The following is a 25763-nucleotide window of genomic DNA, read 5'->3' on the forward strand; positions in this document are numbered from 1 at the left end:
TATTGGCATCCTCCGGTGCCCTTTTTTCCCATCCCGGAAACCGCAGATCCCTCCCAATTGTAATTATCGCTTACGAGAGATTATTAAAGTGGTTAATCTTATGACTTTACATTTTCGGGTTTTTTCCCGGTGATGAAGCGGAAAACGCTCCATTCATTTTGCAGGAGAATAAGCCGATATTTAAATATTTTAATGAAAATAAAGAGGATGGATATATTTTATAATAGGTTTTTTAGACGTTTTAATTTAAAGCTATTTATGAAATGTGCAAATTTGTATATAATTTGGTTTTAGGTAAAGTTCTCCACCACTTGGCATTCAGAAAGCTTTAAACCTTATCCAGTATCAAAAACTATCCGTAAAAAGGTGAAAAGTGCGGTGTAAAAGGTAATCGATAGTTGAAGTCCGCACAGGATAGTTGGCCATGGAAATTGAAGGCTGACATTTGGACAGGCGTGGTCAGAAAAATAGTTCTTCTCCTCTTCTGTTCTCCCCATGAAATCAAAGAGAATGCATAATGGGCTGGCCTTTCGAAGCATCCGATTTGGATTGGCAGTGGGTATAATAGAGGAAAAAATTCAGTGAATTTAGGCAGGCACCTCGGAACCTTCTGCATGCCATCGCTGAAATTTTGTTTGTACTCTGCACGAAATCCAAATTCTGGAGATACGAACATCTGATTTGGACAGTGGCTATGTGGAAACTGCCGGCGAAGTCTGCTTTTCATCAGCGAAAATCCAGCCGTCGATGGAGGGGGAAAGCTGTTTACATTGCTCATACGCAAGGGTGGCGTATGCCAAAAAGTAACCCACAGCAACATGGGCTAAATCAAATTCAGAATCAGAATCCCGAGTCCCGAATCAGAATCATCCATCGCCCGGGGCCGAAAACTGGGGGGGAAAACCTTGGGAAAAACATGAAAAGTTTACCCAACCCCTGGTTTTTCCACCAAGTTTTCCGGAGCCAGAGTTTCACCCTCAGGAGCACAAACAACCCCGCAATCTCCTGGCGAAGATGTTTTCCCTCCTCCGGTTACCTTCTTCAAATGCAAAATCTAATGAAATTTTCACATTTTATTTTCCTTTTTTGACTGCAAGTTTTGCTCATGAAATCTGGTGCAGAGTAGGAAATTATACTTAAAGTTGAATCGATAAAATAAATAGGTTATTGAAGATTTCGATTTCCATAAAGTGCCTAACAACAGAAAAGGAATGTTAATATATTTTTAAAAATATATAACTAAGTTGCTTTTAAAGAATGTTCATTAAAATTTATTTAAATTAATTATCATAAACTTTAAAACCCACACACATTCTTTTCCCAACAAAGTGTGATGAAAATTCCGACTCGCATTTTCCCTGCGCTTCGCATTTTTCGCAGGTGAAACGACTGCAATGACAGATGTGGACTATAAAAGGTGAAAGTGGTTAAACAGACACACGCACAGACACACACACACTGAGACACCCACACACACACACAGAAACAAACAGAGAGCAGTAAATACTTGGGAAATCTGAGCAAATTGTGGGTGTACATGTGTGCAGCGAGCCATTTTATGTTAACAACTTTGTTGGCCCAAAGCGCTCCGTGTCGTCATTATGTTCATCATTAACAACTCGTCAGCATAATGATGATGCTGATGATGATGTTGATTGCGCCCCGGAGTGAGTGCCATATGTTAGCCCCGGAAAACTGAGCCGCATTTCGGTGGCAACAAATGGCTGAAATCAGCCAAAACAGCCGGCAACATCAAACGTGGAAACTGAAGATTGGGGAAGGGGAAAGGGGGAGTTAAGGGAGGGGGAGGGGTTTGGGGGGTTGGCTAAGGGGAAAGGGGAGTTGGCAAAACAAATCAGTTTTTTATTCAACGTTCGCCCATAAAAAAAAGGGCAAAAAGCACTCACCGAGGAGCGAAAGTTTATGAACCATAAAACAGAATGGAACGATGCATAGGCATGCGATTTTTCTTTTTCTGTTTGGTTTTTGTTGTTTTTCACCTGGTTGAGGTGAGGGTTCATCCCCCTTTTCGCTCCGCCCTCCCCTTCCCCAGTTACCACCATTTGCATACCGTTCCGCGCTCTTTAAAATGCCGTTAGATGCCAAATATTTCAACCATTTTTCAACTCAAGTTGAGTTGTAAAACTCCGCGGCGAGCGAAAGATTTCCGGAACAAGAAATATGTGGACTGTGCTCCTTATTTATGGGTGGCAGTCCTTCGAGGACTGACTACCGAATGTCTGGCATTATTTATGGGCTCTAACCGGATGCTTTAGTACCGCATTAATTAAGGTAATACGCTGGAGAGCCAATAAATTATACATTTTTATAGGGAAAGGCGTTAAATAGAGACTAGTTTTCAAGGCGAGCTGTTGATTAGGCTTAAAGTTAATTTCTTAGAAATGTGATAAACATTTGCAATGAGAGGTACTTCAAGTGGAAACTTTAAAAGCAAAAAAAGTAACCCAAATACAAATAAAATATATACAAAATAATTTATAAAATCCTTTATTTAGTCTTTATTCAAAACCCACAAAGAAATCTGTGTCTTGGCTCAATCTTTTTCTCCTTCTTTTTTCGTTGAACAAGTGAATAAAAGTTTTCCCTGCTGAGGAAATGAGAGTCGGAAATTTCGATCGGAAGCGATTAATCTAATGCTGTTTATAATTTATCGAAAGGCAAACGGACGTTTGGTTTCCCGGGGCAAAAGTCATCGCCCGAATGTAATGCAATATTGGAGCAATGCATTTGGGGAGATTGGCGCGGTTGACAGGGAGTGTCGGATTCCTGCGAGACGCCTCCTTTGAGTGTATTAACAGCTCCTCAAGAGGTTCTGCCACCTGCCACCTGCCTCGTGCCACATGCCACACGCCACCTGACCCCGCTCCTTGATCCACTCAAGTGTTCGAAGGCACCGCGCAGAAGTACTTAATGGAATTGCTCAACTATTAGGCAAAGTGTGGCTAGCGCTTGGCGCCAATATGCAGAGAGCGAAACTAGTGGGAGGTATTAAGCTAAAGCATAACTAAAGCAAATGGTTCAACACGAAACAATAGTTAGAAAAACACAAGCAGATACAACTGATCTTGTTTCTCTAGCTTACGTTTTTAGCATAATCATATACGAGTATATAAAAAAGGAGGATTAATATTAATATTATTATTTAATATTTATTTTAAATTGGTTTTTAAGGTATTATTTTAATGTATATTTATCAAGTATATGTTGTTTATTTACTTGTGAATTAATTAGTTAATTACTCGTAATCTTGCATAGCTTTACGCAACAAATATTATAACCAAGAATTGCATTCAATATAAATTAAATTTGAATGAGCGGTAGTCATATTTAGTTATTTATTGCTTATTTATTTTTGAGTTTACTTAATGCATTATTTTAATCTTTATTTAGGTGAAATAGATTCTTTCAGTGAGCGCCTTCGATTTGTAAGGGGAATAAGTCAATGTTGGTTCGCTGGTCGCAAAACCGGAAGCGCCAACAAGCCCAAGGAAGTCGCCTTGCCGAGCCGGAAAAAAGGTTAAACTTGTTGCAGTAACTTTTCCACAGCCCCAGATCCCTCACACACACACTCACACACACACACATACACGCAGACTGGCTCACAGCCAACAGGATATGTTTTATGGGGAGCGATAAATGTTATTAACTTGGCTAGCAAAACTTTTGTAATTGAACGGCTTGGCGTCTCAAAATTAATTGGCTACAAGTCCTCCGAGAATCGACCTTTAAGATTTATATATATATAAACTCCTCTGTGTGCTGCATGTTTATTTATAGAAATCTGAATTTAACCCCGGAAAATGGAAGGAGAAAAGGGCAGTTATTTGTGAACTCACAAGGGTCTTAAGTTTTAAAAAGTTTTTAAGGCTTAAAGTTTTCTCTTATCTGATTTTATGAGAATAGTGCAAAAACGACTTATTGAGCTTTTTATTTAAGTATTAAAAAGTTTTTTTATAACCTTAAGTTTTAAACCAATGTTAATAATGTTTAATATTTTTAATTTTTTAAGTACCGAGAAGAAGCCATTTATATTTGAAAAAAGTTGGGAACAAATAGCTACTGATAGTACCAATCAGCATAAGACTTTTCTGTTGAAAGGATTGAATTCCATACTCAAGATCCACAAAAGAAATGCCGTACCGTGAAGTTTCAGCAGGCAACCAGATTATTTCTGAAGATATGACCATTGCGAAGCTTTTGTATTTATTATGAATTCGTCCTTAATATGCGAAAGGCAATCGTGTGTACAAATAATGTACAGGCAAATAAACACGCACAGAAACGGAAGGAAAGTCGAGGGAAATTCCGGGAAAAGCGGCGAAAGCAGAGAAAGCTGTGAAGGGAAAGCGGGGAAAGTGGCAGGTGGATAAACACCAGGGAGAATGGTTGAAAATGGTCACGGAAATGGAAACGAAACAAATCTTGATCTCGTTTTCGGGGCTGTCACTTTCACCACTCCCCTCCTCCTCCTCCTCGTTCTCCACTCATTTGTATCTGTATCTGTGTATCTGTGTATCTGTGTATCTGTGTATCTGTGTATCTGTGTATCCGTGTCCATGTATCTGTATCTGTATCCGTGCAGCGCTTATCTTTGCATCTCAATCTGCTCAATTTATATGCAGAACTGTTCGCAGTCAATTGCCAGTTACATCGTGATGTTCAAGCTGTTTTCGCTTCTCCCTTATTTTATTTTATTTTATTTATTTATTTTATTTGTGTGCTCCTCGTTCGCCCTTCTTGTTTCTGTGCTTGTTTCTCCGCTTTGTTTTATTTGCTTTCTGGCCGAAACTCCATTTAGCATATTTTCGCCAGAAATTTCAGTGGTCGTGATAACAGGCGTTACATGTATTTTTAGTGAATCCAAAAAGCAACAAGTCCGTCCGAAAGGCACTGAAAACTATTGTGTTTCGTTTGAACTTGCAACCCACTTTCCTTTTTTATCATTTAAAAATAAACATAATAAAATAAGAAGAATATTATTTATTTAATAAATTGGTCTTAAAACTCTTTTTTCTTTTTATGATTTTTTGCATTCAGAGTCGTTTTTAAACAATATAATATTTGAGTGACATAATTTTAATTATCATCTTCTGTTTTTTAATTATTTTGATAGTTTGTATTATGTTTCTGAAAAATGTTAGGAAATTCCAATTTATTTTGCTACAAATTTAATCACTTTCCTCCAAGGAAGTGCACTTAGTTAAACATAAAAGAGAAAGCGACTTCGATGGTCGACTTTCCACACTTTTCGGCGCTTTTCTACCCCTTAATTTCTTTTGCATTCGCAATTTCATTTATTTATTTTTAGCCGCCAAGATTTATGCAAATTGATTGCGAGAGTCTATTAAATTTGCATATTTATCAATTTGTTGTGCGTGTTTCAGTTTCGGTTTCGCTGCTTTTTGCGCTCGTTGTTTATTTTTCGTGTGTTTTGGCCGCGTTTTTGTTGGCCGGGCTCTCGTGTCTGTTGTTGTTTTTCTTTGGCAACATATTTTAATTACATCCTCGTCGCTGTGGCCCCGAGTTATTTCGTTATTTCGACTCGATTTGCATAGAGAACGGGAACGGAGAGCTAAGAGCTGAGAACTGAGACCTGAGAACTGAGGACGAGCTGTCAGATCGTCATCTTGCCATCCTGACACCGCCTAATTAATAAGGATGCAATCCAATTAGGAGCGGGCAACATCAAAGGCATGTCGACTTGGATGGCAGGACGATCAAATATTAAATAGGCGCAGGAACTAAGCCAACTGCGACAGCACTCGCCATAAGGCAATTATCATAATGATAATTAAAATCTATGGCTAATTGTAATGGCACGAGTGGAGAGTAAATGTAAATAAATCTGCTCCCTCATTACCTTCATCATTATTCCGATGACAAGGGCGTCTGGCATCTCGAGGGTCCACAATCTGGAGTCTGGAGACTGAAGTCTGGTGTCCACTTCCCCCCTATAATATAATGTTGCTAATGGCATTCGGGTTGTCTGGATTATCTGGCCAACTATGCCGGAATTATGGCCAAAACCACAGGCACAAAGTATCCCTTGTAATTTCGTGATAAATATTAATGGGGGAGTGGTCACAAAAACACGCTTCAGCACTAAGACACTTTCTAGATAAATTCATAAGCCAAATAATTTGCTTCCCAGTTGAGATACTTTTAAGGATTAAAGGTTACTAATTGACTTAAATGTGGTAAATACTTGAGTGATTACCAAGCAATTTGTGTTGGTTTTTGTTAAGTTTAAACGTTTATGTGAACTTCACTCATTGTGTATTTTGAAGATTTAAATAATCCATTTCGCAAAGCAAAATTTTTTTTACGTTTTAAATTTTAATCCCAGCTTGTCTATTTTTATGGTCGTAATATAAATAAACGCTCACATTTTTTTGTTTTCTCTTTATTCTGTTTATTAAAACCTGAACATTTTTAAAGGCGATTTAAAACCAGAATTCACATCTGTCGAATTTTGTGTTTTATGCCACAGACAATATAATTTCCAATGGGTTTTCATTTGGCCTACAACTTTGTTACCCTTTTGCTGATTCTGCTTCTTTGCCAACTTCATCTCCTTGTGTGAGTGTGTGTGTGATCAAATTTTCCCCACCCTAGTGTTTGTGTGTGTGTGTACAATGCATGCAATTTGAGCTTGCTTTTGCTTTACGAGAAGCAAACATCTACGACAACGGTTTTTAATGTCTCCACGCCAGGGGCACAATTTTTTTCCCGCCTTTACGAGCGCTAAGCTTTCCCTTTTCCCTAGCAGTTCCCCTTTTTTTCTTCTGCTCAACCGTTTTTTCCGAGCTTATCTGCACGGCATCTGGGAGAGGGAAAACTAAAAGTCTCCCATTGTGGCGGGCCATTAAAATGCATTCACATGCGTTTCGCAGTGCGAGAAGCATTGTTTGACAGCTGTCAACTGACAAATCTCCCCCCTTCTCACCCTTCTATCCTGGATTTTGCTCCCTCCCGGCTGTCACCCCCTTCCGGAAAATGGATAACGGCGGTCCGTCGATGTGCCAGTGGGACCCTGGAAATGCCACTTCAGGGGAAAATCGCCATTGCCATCAGGCAACTTGCTTAACGGATTTTCATGGCTGCAAAGGGTTTTCCCGTCCTGAATCCAAAAATTGAAAGGGAAGCTGAAGGACTTTTCACGATTTCTGCAGCATCCTGCTGCTAACGAACAACTGCAAAACGCTTGAGAATCAAACTGTTTTTTTTTTTTTGGGTCATAAAAACTAGGCGAAAAGTGATTTTGCAATGGCAGAAAAGGAATCAATATTTTTTTTGGCTCGAATTTTTTGTATCATTTTTTACCACTTTTCAAAATTGCACGAAAAGTGACGAAATTTCAGCACTAAAACTTTGGTAATTTTTATCCGATTTACCTTGTTGAATTGGCTATCCAAATATTTATTTTATTATTAGTTTATTTTATTTATAATTTAACAATTAAGTGACAGCAGATTGTCACTCGTTTTAACAGAAACAGTAGATAGTTATTTTACACAGCAAGCTTGCATTTGATTACATTTCAAATATTTAGCTGCAATATTTAGTAATAAAAACAAGAAAAGAAGCTAGTCATCACAAATGTCGATCAAAATGCATAAAAGCTAAACTACATTGAAGTCGATTTTTCTATTTATTTTGCCAAATGTTTTCCGATTGATCTTATGTCAACTATATTAAATAGTCGTCCGATTTTTATAAAACTAAATTAATTATATTTGTATATAATGTCAATGAAACAAAATTTCTTTTTTACTCGACGTCAGTGAGGAAGCCGCGATGCTTGCTTATCTCCTCGGTGGAGTCCTGTGCGTTTGGCTGATCGACATTGACGGGACCAATTGGAATTCTTAGATATTAAATACCAGGCCAACAGAGTTCATTAGATGGGAGTTTTAATTGATTGGATTTTAATAGATTTTCCATAGGATTTCAATTTGGTAAAGTTTCAGCTATAAAGCTGAAAAAAACAATTCTAGTTCGAATCATTTCATGATGCTGATTACATCAATTACTTTATTTATACTTTATGGAGTCTGAGGTGTCTCTGATATCATAATTTTGATACCCTCTGCAAGGGTATAAAAAGGGAAAATACAGTTGTGCCTGCAGCTATCGTCGAGTTGTTTGCGCTTTTCCGACATTATTTGTTTTTGCAGTAACCGGATTTTGCATAAGCGGATTATGGTTTTTCTGGCCGATTGGAGGGCAGCATTAATTGCTTAATCGATTGGCCGGATGTTGCACAACCGTAATCGGCAGGTGTTGAGGTCAGTTTGGGTAATAAGTCTCTTAAATCCGAGACTGCAGCTCGGAGTTGCCGAGACAAGGGCAATTAGCTTCGATGTGCGTCGGATGAAAGCGGTTTTCCTGGCCCGTCCTGTTACATCCTGCGACCCAGCCGTGCTGCCATTCCGACATCCTGCCAAGGACGACTTTAAACGGTTGCCATGCCACGGGATGAGTTTCCGGCAGGAGGCGAAAACAACAAAAAACAACAAAAAACAACAACGGCGTCTAGGAAAACAAAATGGGAAAGCGGATCGAAAAAAAAACATCGGGAAGCGGCGGAATGGAGGATTCAGTCGAAACAGGAAGGAAATGCTTAAACGATATGAAAATCCCGATGTTGGCAAATATTAAATATTATTACTGTTGCGGCTTTGGCCTTTGTTATTCTCACACACAGCCGCGTATTTTCATTTCTCATTTCTTCTCGTTTTCCCACCGACAGGCATTTTGCCCTACGCACTCAATGCTATTTTCCCAACGACTCACATTCACAATTGCAAGTTTAAGTTGAATTGTAAGCGCATTATCGACTTAAGTGAGCTGGCAATTATTGGGAACAAAGGAAATAATTTGGTTAAACCATTCGGAAGTAATTGCATTATCTAATATCAGGAAAGCAGTAGCTTTTAGCAGAAATTGGTATTTAGTGTTGGATAAAATACAAATTTGTTGCTTTATTTATTTCTGGTTTACTATTCAGTTTTTCTATTTTTATTCATTGAATTAATTTAGTTAATTTCATAAACGAATCAAAATTTATTTAAGCTACGTTATATTAAGCTTGGAAAATAATTTTGTCTAACCATTAGGAATCAATTCCAAAAGATTTTGTGGTTAAATTAAGTCAACAAATTTGTCAGTGAATTTAAGATTGTTATGTTGGCTTTGTTTGGAGACAAAAGAACATTCTCCGTTATTTCCAACCATGTTTCACTAGGAAAATAATAAGCCAGCTTAAATGCTTAATTCGCTTGTCCGTTAAAAAGGAAAAGCTTCTTGTGTCTTAAGCATCCTCAATTTGGCATCGAAATTGTTACTTCAGAAATATAAAAGTCTATAATGATACTCCAGCAGTGAAGCTAAGAGTGGCCAATAAGTATGACAAAATGAAATGCAGTTTTAAAGAATGGTTTCCCTTCATAATTGAATGATTTTTACAGGGGTTTCCTCGACAATGGTTAGGGCGTTTTCAGTTCGTTGCTCGCAAAACTGCGAGGTGTTTTTATTATTGCAGCTGATGGCGATGTCGGCCACGATGGGTTAATGCCATTGCCAATTTGGCCACCGGCTGTGTCCGACACGCTTAGCACTTGTTTTTCTCCGTTTTTGTATTCCACCTACTTGTAAAATAACAGGGCATATTGGACTTTTTGGAAAAGTATGCAAGCAAACTAAGATAAAAGAAAGCACTTGCCAGCCCATTAAGTAAATACATTCTAGATCAGGATTTTCAGGGGATTCTAGGTTTAAATACGCAGCGAAAAAATCTTTCATAAATTGTCCACGCCCAATAATTGTTTTTCTCTGTTTAAGGGGTATCTCATAGTGGACACACTCGACTTCAGCTTTCACTTCAGTTTTTTCTACTGTTGTTTTTCGCCGCAATGTTTCCGTTTCGCATGCGTTTGGCTCTGTGTTGCTCCTACTGTTTGCATTGGTATTGGTATTTGCGTTGGTGTTAGTGTTGGTGTTTCGGTTTCGATGGACAGTTTTTAATAACGCGCGTGGCCTGTCAGCCGGATCGGCCGAACATATAGTCCGGCATCCAGCAGCTTTAGCCTCCGCTCCAGCAGCGCATCATCAAATTTTATGATCGCACTCAAACACTCACGTGCCGGAAGGCAATTAATGAATGCCGGGCAGCGTTTATGTGTCCGTATTCCTTCCTTCCGAACAATTCCGCCTTTTTATAGTTGGCCCATAAAACGAGTGGCACTGGAATTCAACACACTGGGAAAACAAAAAGCTATGGAGGAATATTGTAAATACGTCCGAAAATCTCATTTAAATGAGGTGACGCTATCTAAATATAATCAAAATATACTTTATTACATAGTTCGTAATAAATGTACATTAAAAAATGTAATTATTTTGAGTACAATCACATCATTTAAAATTATATTATAATGTAAAATATATGGAAATAATAACACTTCTATATTTTAAAGCTCTTTTTAGACGCTTAAAAATACATTTGTTACCAAATTTAAAAAAAATGTTTATAAAACGATTTTGTTGTATTCGATTCCTTTGATTCTCAAAATTTTTCCAGTGCCTTCAGGCCAACCAAAAAGGAAAACATAATAGATTTGTATCGCCCCCAATTCCATCGGAAACTGAGAAGAGAATTTCATATTAATTTGAGTGCCTGCAACTGTCAGTTTAATTAATTTGAAAGATGTTTACAATTTATGCCGCCGCACCAGCAATTAGTCCCAATTAAAGCACATTTGATTTTCAGGCGCTTTTCCGAGGGGCATTTTGTGTTTGTTTTTTCTTTTTTTTTTGGCCAGGTCATCCAATCCAATTTTATTTCCCCGCTTTTGACCTTTCTTTCAACTTGACGCCATTAATGTTAATGTTGGTCTTTGGGGCACATTTTCCAGCTTATTAACTCGGCCATTCGCTCGTCTTTTTAGCCCCGCTTTAGGTTTTTTTTTTTTTTTTGCCTCCCAAGACCTTTTGCCTTTCACCTCTCCTGTTGAACCGAGCTTTCTTCTAAGTCCGAGCGAATTTTATTTCAGATTCTGCGCCCGCTATCAAATTTTATTTCCACATTCGCGTGCTCTTTAATGTTAATTTGTGTCGGGGAAATTCTGCCATGAAACTATGTCCAACAGGCGTCAAGTTGCCAACGATGTTTGCCAACAGCCTTCTCCCTCCTTTTCCCGCGACCATTCAATTTTCCACCCCTCGATTTTCCGAGCCACCCAAGCCATCCACAATGTTTTTTTTTTTTTTGCGGTCTTTCATTTCGTTACTATACATAAATTGAACATTTTGCCGCAATGCCGCACACATTTTGCCTGTTGCTCGGCAGAAACAGAAACATGGCCCGAATGTTGGGGGTGTGGTGGGTGGAAAAAGCTGGAAAATGGGTGGAAAACTGTGAACGAGAACGGGGCCGAACAGATGGCAAACCACTCGACGCAGACAAGGACGATGTAATAAAGTTAGAGGCTGTCAGGCGGTGTGCCACAAAAGAAATGCGGCTAGAACGGGAAAACTGGGAGAAAGCAGAAAGGGAAAGCGGGGAGGGGGATTCCGCACCCATTTCACCGCTTTTCCCATGAACATGTCATTGTCAAGGACCCGCTAACTGGAAAACACAACTCAAAAATACGAGTGTGCACACCCACACACCAAAACACAACCACACACACACAGATCGAGATGGCGGGCAATCAATAAAGCAGTAGCCCGCCTCATACATAAGTGAATGCCTGACTGGATCCGCAACCCCAGCGCAGCCAGGATTCCTCGGATCCGCAGGATGCTAAGGATGCTGGGGACACCAAGGATACTGAAGACCAAGGACCAAGGATGCCAAGGAGGCGGTTGAAGGCCCGCTGCCAAAATCAACTAACGAAGAAATTAGCATCTGCACAGGTGGGGGATGTGAATGAATATGTTCACAGAGAATTTTTTTTAGGTGTTGCCACCATCAAAATGGAAACAAATTTAATGAATTTAAAATATTCAATTACTTTGAATTTAGGTTAATTTTTCAAATAAATTATTTTTATTAGTAAATAAAATTTTAAAGTAACAATATAGTTACCATATTTTAAAACATTTAAATTTGCTCTTTACGTACGTATATTGGAAATAAAAAAACACATTCTAACAAAATGGGAAATGAGTTAGTTTTTTTCTACTAAAACTTTAAAGTAAAGAAAATATTAAGGTATTTTCCTATATTAAAAGCCATATTTATTAAATGGAAACTTCGAGTATTGTATTCTTTACTTTGACCTCCGATAATGACCTGGCCAGAAGAAAACAGAGTGGGTCGTGGTCAAGAGCTGATCATTACAATGGGCTCGCCAACTGTGGCCATCATTAGACAGATTTTGCAAGCACATAAACTCAACGTTGCCATGAATTCAATTTTCATTCCCCATAAAGTTGTTGCCATGGAAGGTGGAACTGCTGTTCTGGCAAACTGTCATCCGGATTTCCAAATGAATCTCAATCTGAATCTGTATCTGTATCTGTATCTGTAGCTCAGTGTGGAGGGACCACAAACTGGACAAGATGATGGCGGGCAAACAAATTAGGCAATGGGATCTGCTGCCTCTTAGCCGAGGAGAGTGTCGAGCGTCGAATGTAAACAAAATCCGCACTTAATGCGGCTTAAGTGCGCCGCATAATTTTCCCACCCACAGGCGACCGTTCGCCTAATTAGTATATGGGCCGAAAGTCGAAGAAGTTTGCAACCATTTAGGCCCCGCCAGCCGAGAGCCAGCCGAACTAGGCCATTACTTTGGCAACCACCCGTAACCGTCATCCGGTTCTGTGGTAATTAATTATGTATAAAAATATTCCGTTCTTTTTTTCCGCTCCGCCAAGCAATTAAAAACGACGCAAATCTCGCCGTGAGAACCGAGAGCCGCCTACCATTTTTCAGCTTTCCATATTTTCTGTTTGTTTTAACTTAAATAATTTTTTTTTCGAATTTTCTTTTTTTTTTTTTTGGGATGAGTGAGGCACGATTTTAGCAGGATTCATGGGGAGAGAGGGGGAGGGGGAGGGGGAGGAGAATGAGGATGGGCAGGCTTTGTTTTGTAGATTTCTAATTACGACAGCCGCTTGGCCGGGGCTTTTGTGGGCTTTCGGCAGAAGTTCTTTTGAGACGCGGCTTAATTATGTCTCCCCATGGCAGCCAGAAAAAAATGCAAAATAAATAAAGGGGGGTGGGTTGGAAGAGGAAAGGGGAGGGGATTTTCCATGGGAAAATTTCAACAAATTGAAATTTGATAGAAATATTTATGTGTGTGGCGGGGAGTTTTGCGTGCGCAAGATTTGGATTCGGGCGATATTTTGGGGCTTTGCTGGCGAGCCAAAAAGCACCCACTTTCGGTCCCACTTTCATCCCACTTTCACTCCACTTTCACCCCACTTTCCCCCTGGCTGTTTGTACAGCGTGTGGCCTAAGCTCGAGCGTAAACAAAATTTCAAATTACACACAAAAACGCTAAAATGTTGCCGCGTCAGGTGAGCATTGGTGGTGCACAGTGAGTGCCGAAAGTCTGGCCACGGGGCGCAAAAAAAAAAAGCAAAAATTGTGGAGTGGCGCGGAGCAAACAATTCAATTAGCCAACCGGCTCTGTGTGAGTTGCATTTTAATGCCCGGGCTAATTTGTTTTTATTTTTAGGCGCCGCAAAGCGCCGCTCGACATTTGACAATATGGCTTAAAGTGCGTTCTCCTACTACATTATCTGAATAGATTTCTATAGCTCTCATAATTCAGAGCTTTATTACAACCTTTTGAAGAGGGAGAAACAAAGGTTTTCCCATTATTTTAATACACAAATATACAATTTTGCAGGTCTCATTGTTTACTGAGGATTTTATGCAAAAGGATTTTTAATTCAATTTTTAGAATACTTTAGAAAATTTCTAACCTGTGTACAAGCTAATGCTATATTCATTTTATAAAAATTCTTAGAGGATTAAAATATAATTCAATTTTTTAATACTCATATCATTATTAAATTAAGTGCAATTAATAAATGGATTCTTCAATGCAGCTGTAATCTTTTTTTAAGATCAAACACCAATCTACTATTTGCCAAGCAAACAGTGCAAGACAGCTATATTTCATAGTTGGAAAGTTTGCGAACAAATATTAAAATAATATACCATCTTAAACATGTTTAACCGGAGTTTTCTGCGAATTATCTTCCACCGAACTTGAGCAAGCGAAGCGAAAGTGATTCTCAAAGTTCCAAACGGGCAAGTTGAAGAAACCCGAAAGTTTGGGCCACAAATGCTAACCTAAATTAAGAAAGACAGAGAAAGAGAACGATGATGGAGAAAGACGGAGAAACTTCCGGCAAACTTAATAAACTGTCTAAAATTTGAGTTGCCTGTATGTTTGCTCCGGAATTTACTTTGGCTTCCATTGTTCAGGTAAACAAAGATTCCCCCAAAAAACTTTCATTTGGAATTTGTTTGTCGAGCCGCTTCTGCGATTTTTTCTCCCAAACCAAAACAACCAAATATGTTGAGTGTGGCTTAGTTTGAGCAGGAGATTTTGGCAGACTGCGATCCAATTCGTCATAAAAAAAAAAAAAATGGAAAACAAAGTGGAAGCCCAATGAAATGCTCAACTACTAGGATTAGACCCTCGTCTCATATTTTGTGGACTTTGGATTTTTCCGTCATCTCCTTTTTTTGCGGTTTCTCCTGGCCAAACACACTTTCGAGCTGCCTGCGAAAAACTTTTGCCGTAAAACTGTTCAAATATAAGTTGTTTTCAGAGGGCTTTCCCTTCCCTTCTCCTCCTCCTCTTTTTCCATGTGTGTGTGTGTGGAAAGTGAAGGGAAAAAAGCAGATAGCTTTGCTTGTGGTCGCCCTGGGCGATTTTTGGTGGAAAAGGCGAAAAGGAAAGGAAAGGAAAGGAAAAGCGAAAGGAAGGCGGGAAGTGCAAAGTGAAAGTTGGGCGAAAGTTTTTCAATTTGTTTATGCATCCAGCTCGCAGATGAGTGAATTATTGCATTAGAATTATGAGTTGGACTCGGCCAGGAGTTCAAGCCAATCCATCAAAACAAAACCGTTTTGGTTGGCCAAACAGCAGTTGAAATATTCATGCTAAAGCATTTCCTTCTGAATTTTAATGCGAGTTGGTTTAAAATGTAGGGCTTTAAACCTTAATTTTATTATACAAGTATGTATATTAATATGCGTGGGTTTTATATCATTTTCATTTATTTCAATTTTATTAACTTTAAGCTAGGTACTCAACCTTTGTTCATATATTCTTTTTTAAAATATTACATCTTTTGTTTTTTCTCTTTTATTTTCAATTTTAAAGCCCCCTAATTCACCTTTGTGGGAAAATGCTCATTCATTCGGTTGCCCATCAAGTCTGATGAATGTTTTTCCACCTTTTGCCGCGACGCAAAAAAAGAAGAAATGTATTAAATAATATTGAGTTTGATGGCAAATAAATAATTAATTTATTACGCGCGGCGGCTTTATTGACAAACAGAAAGCGAAACAGGAAGAGCGAATTGCAAATATAATGGCAATGTAGTCGGATATATTCGCATTATTCGGTTGGGCTTTTAAAATTATGAAATGACAGGCGGGCGATGATATTTCATTTATTTTCTACTGCCTGCTGCGGAAATGAGAAATGTGAAGGGAAATCAGCGGGGGGCGTTGGCTGCACAATTGAGGGCGGGGGTGGGAAAACCTGGAGGATGGGGATGCTGTTTGTTGGCGCTCTTGTTTCGTCATCGTCATCGGCCACTGACAATGATGGAGGAAGATTGATGCCTTTACTCGCCCCAAAATGAGCCCCCCAAACACCCACTACACACACATGTGTCTAACGGTGAATTCCGAATAATACAGATAGAAAAAAAACAGGATCAGTGGGAGATTGCCAACTCATGCTGTCAATATCTTCAATGTTGTGTAGGGAAAAAGTTGGAAAAGTCCTGTATAAGATTTTAAAGACTCTTCTGGAAGTATCGCGGAAGACTCTTCTGGAAGTGTATTTTGACTTACAATTTTTTGTTTAAATATTATTGTTTTTTATGAAACAATTTTGAAAGAAATTTTTCATTAAAAATCCCACCATTTTATTCCCAAATTATCTCCCTGTGCATGCATTAAATTTGCCAAAGTTTTCCCAATTTCCCAGTGTCATTCACGTTGAGCAAATTGTTGCACAGTCGCCACTTCGATTTGCACAAGCTTCCACTTTTTGTGGCACCTCCACATGATGGATCAGCGGCAATTGAAAGCAGTTGGCCAATTTAAGAGTGGGAAATAATTAACCATGTTTGCTGCGACTATTTTCGCTTAACAAACTCGTGAATTTTGTTAATCAAAATATAATAAATCGAACTATTTTCAGGTGGCATCGGCTGCTGTGCTTCTCATTCCCAGTATGCAATAAGGTTCGGTTTCAGAAAATACGAAAATATATATACATTTATATGTAGAAATATATTGATTTCACCTTTGTTTCTTTCTATTTACCCAAGTACGCATTTTATTAAAACGGTTTATTTTAATAGCTGAAATATTTCAATAAATGAACAAATGCCTGTTGTTTGTTTTTGTTAACTCTAATGAGACAAGTTTAATAATTGAACTTATTTGTTTACCCTTTTCACTTAAATATTTATTGAGCAATTGTTAGACTGCTATTAAGTTATCCTGCCAAATCAATTGCCTATTTTTAATGTTTCGGGACTTTTGAGTTAAGTTTTAGTAATAAATAATAATCATGCTATAAAAGGATGTAGCTAATGTATTAATTTTGAATCATCTGCTATTTTTAAGCAACTTTCCCGCTGCTCTTGAATGCAGTGAACATGTTTTTTAATTATTTAACCTGTTCTCCCCACAGACAGTCGCTTAACAACTCGAATGGTATGAAAGTTGTAAACGTGGCTTGCGAAAGTGTGTGCTTGTATTGCCATACTCACAGAGGGACAAACTCTCACCCACTTCCCACACACAGACACACACACAGACACACCCACACACACACACATACTGGCAGAGAGCCGTGACAAGAAAATGCAATTATGGAGCGAAATAAAACAATCAGTGGCAATCGCTTCGGGAAGCCCCTGGCCACAGCGGTCCGGTGCGAATTCGAATGTGAATTCGAGTCCGGTTGTCCGGAGTCCGGAGTCCGGAGAATCCTTGGTGGAAAGTCCTTGTTTGCTCGCTTCGTTCGAATGTCCTGTGGCTACGTTTTGGCCGCTCGCCAAATATTAATCACTTCAGTGGCAGTGGAAATCAATAATTAAAAGGCAGCGCGCACCAAAGGGGGAGAAGCGAGGGCAACGCAGCTGTTGCTGCCACGAATGCCACTTGTGCCACCGCACATTAAGCATACGCACCGTGGACCGTGGGAAAAAAGAAAAGAGAATGGAAAGCACTCCTCACCTTCTTGCTTGCCCCATTTGCAGGTGCACGAAAGTTATTAATGGTTTTTGGCGGCTTACGCAATTTGCGCTGCTATTAAAGCCGCACTGCCTTTTGTGGGCGGATGAGCTGTGTGTGCGGCAAGGACGCACGCGGCAGCAACATGCAACATGCGGCAGCAACATAATGCCACTGAGCGGCAGCAGCATCTGTTTGTCGCCCTGTTCGCGTGACTGCGAGGCTGGCTTAACTTTTCCAATGGCAAACGAGCCGCACGGCCAAGGACTCTCACACAACATTAACACACACCCCCACTACACACACACACTCACACACACCCACACAGATAAACAGCGTGGTGCGGAGAGTGTGGTCACCGCAGACATGTTCTTAATGAGAAATCCGAGTTCCAATCAGGCGTGGATTCGAAAACAAAGCAATTGCCAGCCGGGCAACACTTCAATGAAAATGCCGAGTATATAAATAAGTTCAATAGGTGCCAGAGAAATAATTTGTTTTTTTTTTAACCAAAGAACCTCCATAAACCGGCAAAAATTGTTTTAATTTATATTATTTTTTAATAAAACCTGAATTCATCATGTTCAGGTGTCTTTTATGTTTCTAGGCCTTCAAATGATTTACATGCCAGGTTTCTTATATTTGAAAAGTAAACTAATCCCAGTTTATGAATAATGCTGCGAAAATATGGAATATGTTTATAAACAAACAAACAAGGTAAGAGAAAGTCTGTGCCTCAATCCGATTTGGCAAACTCTGTTCCGTCGTTTGCACTTGCGGTTGAACTGAAATCAACTGAGATTTGATTTCCGATTGAACAACTGCGACTCTGCAACTGAGACGTGCAACCTGAAGGAATCCTGGGAATGCGGCATTTTTGTGCTTCCCAAGCTAAACCAATTGTACATATCTTTGGAATTCCTTGGTCGATTCGAACACACACACACATCAACTTGGATTTAGCCCTGTCATTGTTAACGTATTATTCACTCCCAACGCAATAATTCCCCGATTGTCGGACATGCCAAGGATTTGCATATACTCGTAAATGTGTTCCACTTGGCATTTCAGATTAAGAATGACCTATTGAGAAGGACTTCTGGCATTATAAGCAAAAGAAATTATCAACAGTTTGGTTGGAAAAACAATTCCATCATCACCAACTAATTGAGTGCAATAAATGGTTTATTTTTAAGCCTACAGCTTATTACTTATATGCTGAAATTAGGTTTCAAATGCAACAATTTTGTATCTTAAAGACACATTTTATATTTCCAGAAAATGTCCCCAAAAACCAGCACACTCACACACACACACACCACCATCGAAAAATATGTAAACTCATGTCATAATTGAATTTTCATTTCGGGCTTCATTTGGCCCCAGAGAGCCCGAAGCCAGGCGCTCAAACTGAATAATTACAATAAAATGCTAAATAAAAAACTAATTTCGTCACCCGAAATAAGGCCGAACAATGTACGCCAAGTCGCCGAGATTAAGATGGAGATTGAGATTGAGTCTGGTGGCTTACGACCTAAGCTCGCCTTATTGGAAACTCATTAAAAAGTTGTAAATATAAGACATTTCCCCCCGCAAAAGGAGGCCACTCAAAAGCTCATCAGCTTGGCTTCCAACTCCTTGGCTTCGATTGGAAAATTTTTCGGGTGAAGGAGGCAGGCTTTTTCTTACAAGCCCATAAAAATGTGGTAAGAACTTAAAAAGTCAGTTTAGTTGTTCTTTCCTGCAGAAATATAATCAGAGTTATATTGTTGGCTTTTGTAAGATGCTTATTTTGTCAGCAGTTTGAATATAATATGTATAATAATATAATACACTGTTTTTAGATTTTTTAGTACTATTTTTCAATATATAAAATTGTGTATATCAACCTCTTTTAAAAAACATCCAACAAGGTTTTGATTTGCGTATAAGAAATTTTTGTATAGTATTACAAGCAACTAACTTGTTGTAGTTATTTCAAATCGAATAAAATTTTTGTAAATAGTTTCTAGGTTTGGTGATCCCATTACCTTTCCAGTTTCCGTAGGATTTATTTTTTTGTTTTTAGGCAGGGACGGGGGAGCTGGGACTCCGGTAAGTAGAAAAATGGACTCCCGTCGAATGTCGAACCACAGGCGGGATAAGAGAAAAGCGCCGGGTTCCAATGATGGGGAAAGGCCGGGATCCGATGATTCGGGCAGCGACAGCGATACAAGTTATATGGAAAGATCAAGCAAAGTAATACCGGAGGATCCCTCACTTCTGCGAATTGTTATCATGGCAGATCCTGTGGGTTAACTAAATATTGTCAAGAATTTTTGGTTTGATTTAAGCCTATATCCCCTTTTTAATTAGGAGGTTACCCTGGGATTTCTTTTGGCCGGCGTTGGTTATCAAAAAGACAGATTTCGCAGCTATATGATGGTGGAAGCCGGTAAGTTTAGTTCAATTTTCTATCTGGCTAACCTAACTAACTCATTTTTCCTTGAACAGAAACATTACAGGAGGACATCGAGCATTTCTTTCTGACTGCCTACAGAAGATCCAACATTGGAATCATCATCGTTGATTACGAGACGGCCAAAAGACTGAAGAATGTGATGCAGCGATGCCACCAAGTGCTTCCCATTTTGATCACAGTTCCCAACAAGTCCTCACTGACCACCTATTTGGACAAAAAGGAGCGCAACCGGCGACTTCGCCAACGGGATGCTTACTAGGCTGCAACAGGATTTGGATTTAATACAGATCCCTTAATCTGTTACAAATTTGCATACAACTTAAATTATTAAATAAGTATTTTAACCTATAAGGTAGAAATTGTTTGTAGATTTTTTAGTAAAAACATTGTGGAACTTTTAATTTCCACATTATTATTAATAATATTCCAATTAACTGAGTGCTTTAATTTGAAATCCATCCACACTTTTAATATTATTATTTTAAATAGGTTTTTTTTTTTTAATTTATTCCCAAAGCCAGTGTCGGGTTCAACTTGTTTTTGACCCAACAATTGGAATTTTATGCACCCATCAGTTTGGCGCTCGAGTTGCCCCTTTGTTGCGATTTCGGATTCAGTTTCCATTTCAGTTACAGCTTTTCGGAGAAATTAATTACAATTACCTTTGGCCCCGTTCGATTGCACTTACCGAGTGTTTTTGACATGGCCGCAAAGCATTTTCAGAGCGGAAGGTTTTTTTTTTATTGTTTGGCTGAGGAGGGGAGCCTCTATTTTCCAGCTGTTCAACTTTTCCCCGAAAACTTTGTGTGCGAAAGTGCCTGTCAATGGCAGAGAGAATGGGAAAAAGTTCGGGCACCGCACTACTCGAGCTTGCCACAAATCCGAGGCAAATTGAAACAGACGAAGGACCGAAGGCACCAAGGAACGAGTGGCCGCCTTCAAAGGGGACTTCTGAGTTCCGACTGCCGACGACTCCGGACATCCGACGACTCCTCGACTGTCGGAGTAGTTTCACCTGTCCCGCGCAGAAATTCCAAACAGGACTAAGTAACAAAAAGGCATCTTTGAACCAGGAATCTGGGAATCTGGGAGCCTGAAACCTTTATACCTGCTAACTGAAATCCAAAATCTGGGATCAGTCGCAACGGGCGATTAGCTTTTGGGACCATTTAATTGAATCGTTGGGCAGTCAAGCAGCCGGAAATCGTTCGAATCGAAGTCCGTAATTTATGCGCATATATTTCTGGGGCAACTTCCCTTTGCCTGTGGCGCAAATCGCTCACACAAAAATATGAGGCGAATCACGTATCGGCAAAAGGCAACGAAACTGTCAGCAATTAATTTGCCTAGTCGCGCCAAAGTGAATTAGCGCCAAATCTCTGGAGCGGGACAACCAGACAGCCAGACCGTCAGACCCTTGTCGCCATCAAAATACGAAATCCGAAATGAATCCATGCCACGCCCCCTTTTTACCCGCCCTAAGCCGTAAATCGCGCTGTCTGTCTCTAGCTTTGATTTTATCGGCGTGAGAAAATCAAAGCGCACTTTGAGGCTCATTCAGAAAAGGGAAAGGAAAAGCGGGGAATTTCTGAGGGGGTAGGAAACACCTTAAATATTCTAGGTTTACTAGGATTTTACTGACTTTTCCAGAAATGTTGCTTTCTAAATACTATATTATATTATTTATATATTCAAATTAGTACACAAAATAATTATACAAAGTTAAAATTTATGAAGCTCTTTCAAATACTTTGTACTTAAAAATCTATTAAATTCTCAAAGAACCCATTAAATCTTTGGATATAAAAAAAAAACTATTATTTTTTAAGCTAAGCTACTTTTAATGAAATTTTTAAACTGTAAACAATTCTTATTTTTTTCCCCTCCGTTCTTTTAATCATTTCCTCCTCTGTTTGCTTTCCTATAATTTTTTCTTGCAGTGCAGGGTTATCCGCGGCTCGAGGGCAGGTGCTCCAGATGGATGTGTAGTATGTGTATTGGGACGGCAGGGCATGCGTAAATTTAATTACACTTATGCTCATGGGCGAACTTTTGCTGGCAGGCAACTCGTGTCCCGATTTTTGAGAAGCTTCCACCTCAAGGCGACAGGAGCAGCCAGAGTTGGGTCTTTATTAAAAAGGGAATGCCGGTGATTGAGTTGCCAACTGACGGGGGAAGCTGTCCTCAAAAAATCATAATAATGTCGGAGCATGAATTTATAATATTTGCGTGTATATATTTATCGATTCGCAAGCTGCATTTCCCGGGAATTCAGCCTTGTTATTTGCGTTTCCAGTTGTAATTGGCAGACCTTTTGCCACACTATCTCTCCCTGTTCCTTTGCATATTTATATTTGTTATTTCTCCATTCCGTTTTCTTTTTTTTTATTTTTTATTTGTTGTATGCCGCTGTGTAGAAAGGTTTTCCCGTAGGCAATGCTCAGATAACGCTGCACAAAGCTTCAACTTCAATTTCGTCCAACAAAAGACTCGGGCGGGCAAACAAAGCAGCGTCAAAAAAGCGGGAGGGGAAGGGGGAGGGGGAAAGGAGGGGGCGGAACCCGGAGCAAACAATTACAGCCTTGAAATGTATATTCCAGCAAAGCCAGCTTTTCCCTCCATATTCCATATTTATTTTGTACATTTTTCGTTGCAACAAAAAACGGAACAAAATAAAATCATAAAAAAAAAATGGGAAACCAGCAGAGTAATAATTTGATTTTTGAACGTTCCGTCAGTAGTTCACTGTACACACAGTGCAGCGCCATTGTGCGAAACTACGTTCGAATTTAATACACTCGGTCGGATGGTAAAGCCATTGCGTATACGCCCCGGTATCAGTGGAAAAATAAAAACGCAAATCCAACGTTTTGGGAAAGGGGGAAAATATGTGAGATGGTTTCAACCAGTTTTTCGGGGTTGCTCATCAGCTTTGAGCTTAGGGCTTCAGCCGCGGCTCACGAGTTTTCCCTGGAAATTGAAAATACCCACACCCACACACCATCAGAAATACACACACACAGACACGTACAGTTACACACACAAAGGGAGCCATTGATTCGAATGCGGCTTAAGTGGCTGGTATTGTTTTTACATTAAAATATCATTAATTTTCATGCCTGGCTGTTTGCTGTGGCTCCATTTTCTTTCAGTTTTCCCAAGCACCCCTCTCCCCATTTTCCCATTCTCCCATTTCCCCTTCCCTCCTTCGCATTCGACACCCCGCGTCATAAGTGTATGTATAAAGCCATTAACACGAGGCGTGAAATGAGCGCATATGTATGCATGATGGGGCAGGACGAAAGGACGCAAGTTAGGCCGCCGCACTCAGAGGAACTCCTTTCGAAGGAGGCCTCAGGATATGGAAAAAGAAAATCCGAGGAAAACCTGAGGAGGTCCCATTGAATTGCTGCTGAAAATGGGGCCGAATTAAAGCTAGTTTTCAGTTGAAAGTTGCTTGGAAAATTGTACAAGAAAAATACTTTAAAGATCTTTTAAAGCCATAAAAATAATAAGTAAACGAGCTAGTTAAAAAAAACTTTTTATGCAAATCGAACAGAAGTATTCACTACGATTTGCTGATTAAAATGTACGTTGAAATAGGCTTTTATTTATGATAACCAATAATTTAAGCAAAAGTAAAAATGTTAAGGGCCTTAACATGAAATGCAAGGAAAGACTTAAAGCCAAAGACCTTCCCTTGGCTCTGTCTCCTGTAATTGTATTACACATCTTGGCCCCTAAGTGACTAATATAAGTTGCTGTCTAATCTGGTGAAAAACGACTTAAGCCAATTTCTAATGGAGCTGACCGAACAGCGTTCGCTGCTCCACTGGCCATTTCAAGTCGGTGCAAGTAAAAAAAAAAGGTGAAACGGAGAAGCTGAGAGCCTTTAAATGCCACACAGATAAGCTGACACACACATACACATACAGCGAAACGCACACGCACACATGCGCAAGTGAATTCTAGCTGAATAAGCGTGGCAACAGCCCATGGCTCAATAAAAAATCAAAAGGAATAAGTTGTTAATATTTTTTCGATTTGTTTTTCGCTTTCGCTGTGTGTTTTATTTTGTGTGCGTGTGCCGACTAAGCTGCCAATAATGACAAATACACACAGCCAGGATGAACAGGACCTCACAACGCACACCGACACACACACACCCACATACATATATAGCCGGCACAATTGGCTCTAAAGCTGTGCGACGTCTGAGTGCCTGGATACAGTGTCATGCGTGGGAGGTCCTCGTTTTTCCCCATCCAATGAGCCCTCTTTTATCGCCATCTCCTCGCCTGGCTTATACGCTCGGTTGCCTTCTCCCCTCTCCCCCTCTCCCCCTTTCCCCTTCCCCTTCTCCCCTTCCAACAAACATATGCACGCTCACACACACACACACATATGGCGCTTACCTGTCAATGTTGGCATTAAAATTTGCCTTTCGTATGACAACCCACGGGCAGAACATCCCAACCACTGGCTGAATGCACTCGGAAAAACTTAAAGACTCAGCTCTGGGGTGCTTTTTTCGTTTCAGAGACTTGGAAATAGCTTTCAGTGTTCCCTAAGGATTAATTGGAGTCATAGGTCAGAAGATCCCTATCTCGTTCTTGCCATTTATTATTTCATAATTACACCATTTATTTCTCACATTTTAAAATTACACCATTTATTTCGTACATCTGTTATCAACTCACCGATTTGTCATTCGTGGTGTGAAATTTCTGATGTTTAGTTTAAAATATGTAAACTTTACCTAATGCCAGTAATAAGAATATGAACAATACCTTAATATTACACCTGATTTTTTATTTGGTAAAAACTTTTCATAAACAGAAATCCATTAAAGGGTCCGCAGAGTTTCTAAAGAGATTATGGATTTTTAAAATATTTTTAACAGAATTATACGATGTGTTTTAAGTTAAAAAGATCCAGGATCTTGTTGTATTCCACGTAATAGGTATGAAAAGAAAAATTTAGCCCCTTTTTTTTTAATAGTTTTTCTTTGAAATATTTTTGTGGCATCCCCTGTGTTTTGTAAGACTCGATAGAACTCATAGACTGTCCCGTAAAAATATATTTTTTTTCTCGCTGTATGGTGACCCACCTTCAGTGGCCCGGAGTGAAACATGTTAACAACCGGGGTCAGGTGGTGCGTTGGGTGGTGGCTGGATTTCTGGGTACTTTACCGACAGCCTCGCATTTTGGACCACTCTTTGGCTCCCGCTTCCTGTTTTTCGTTCCTTTTTTTCTGTTTTTGTACCGAGGTCCTGGGGAGTGGTGTCTGTTTTTACGTTGACGCGATTTTCAACATGAGTTGAGGCGAATTGAATCAGCGGGGGTCTAGGTGGTTTGGGGGGTTGGCTAGCTAACTGGGTGGTGGGGTGGTTGGGTGGCTCGACCCCCGATCAATCACCGTGGAGCCACCTGAACCACCCGAAAGCAGACCGCTTTGCAAACCCACCGGGCAGCCGTTAAAGTGACGCAATTTGTGTGAGTTTAATTTGCCGCTCACCTCGTAATTTTCCCCATTCTTTCCCCTCATCATTTGTGTGTGTGTGTGTGTGTGTGTGTGTGTGTTGACCTTTTTAATTAGCGAACAAAACTTGTTTTTCATCCGTGTGGCCGCAAGGAAAACATTCCTCAAAGTAGAACAAAGCAAACCCCGTCTAAAGCGAACTGAAAGTTTCATAATTAAGTTAAGCGAAAAAAAAATGCGAGGGCGGCAGAAAATCACATTGCGATTCGCATTCCGCAGCAAAGTATGCAACACTTTCCACAAAGGCAAATAATCGCTTTAGGTGTCACGCACACAAATGCACCAAAGTCCTC

The 25763-nt window shown here is 39.7% G+C and overlaps 2 protein-coding genes across 2 annotated transcripts in view; one reads left to right on the forward strand and one right to left on the reverse strand.

Annotated features, from left to right (window-relative positions):
• LOC108095561 overlaps nt 1-25763 on the reverse strand; it is a 103558-nt gene that overhangs the window by 67075 nt on the left and 10720 nt on the right.
• On the forward strand, nt 19483-20276 carry LOC108095562. The gene is made up of 3 exons (XM_017196710.2): nt 19483-19756; nt 19823-19901; nt 19961-20276. Exons 1-3 carry the CDS (start codon nt 19574-19576, stop codon nt 20185-20187), a joined length of 489 nt encoding a protein of 162 aa, XP_017052199.1. The 5' UTR covers nt 19483-19573; the 3' UTR covers nt 20188-20276.

Source organism: Drosophila ficusphila, unplaced genomic scaffold, assembly GCF_018152265.1.
Source record: "Drosophila ficusphila isolate 14025-0441.05 unplaced genomic scaffold, ASM1815226v1 contig_198, whole genome shotgun sequence".
NCBI lineage: Eukaryota > Metazoa > Arthropoda > Insecta > Diptera > Drosophilidae > Drosophila > Drosophila ficusphila.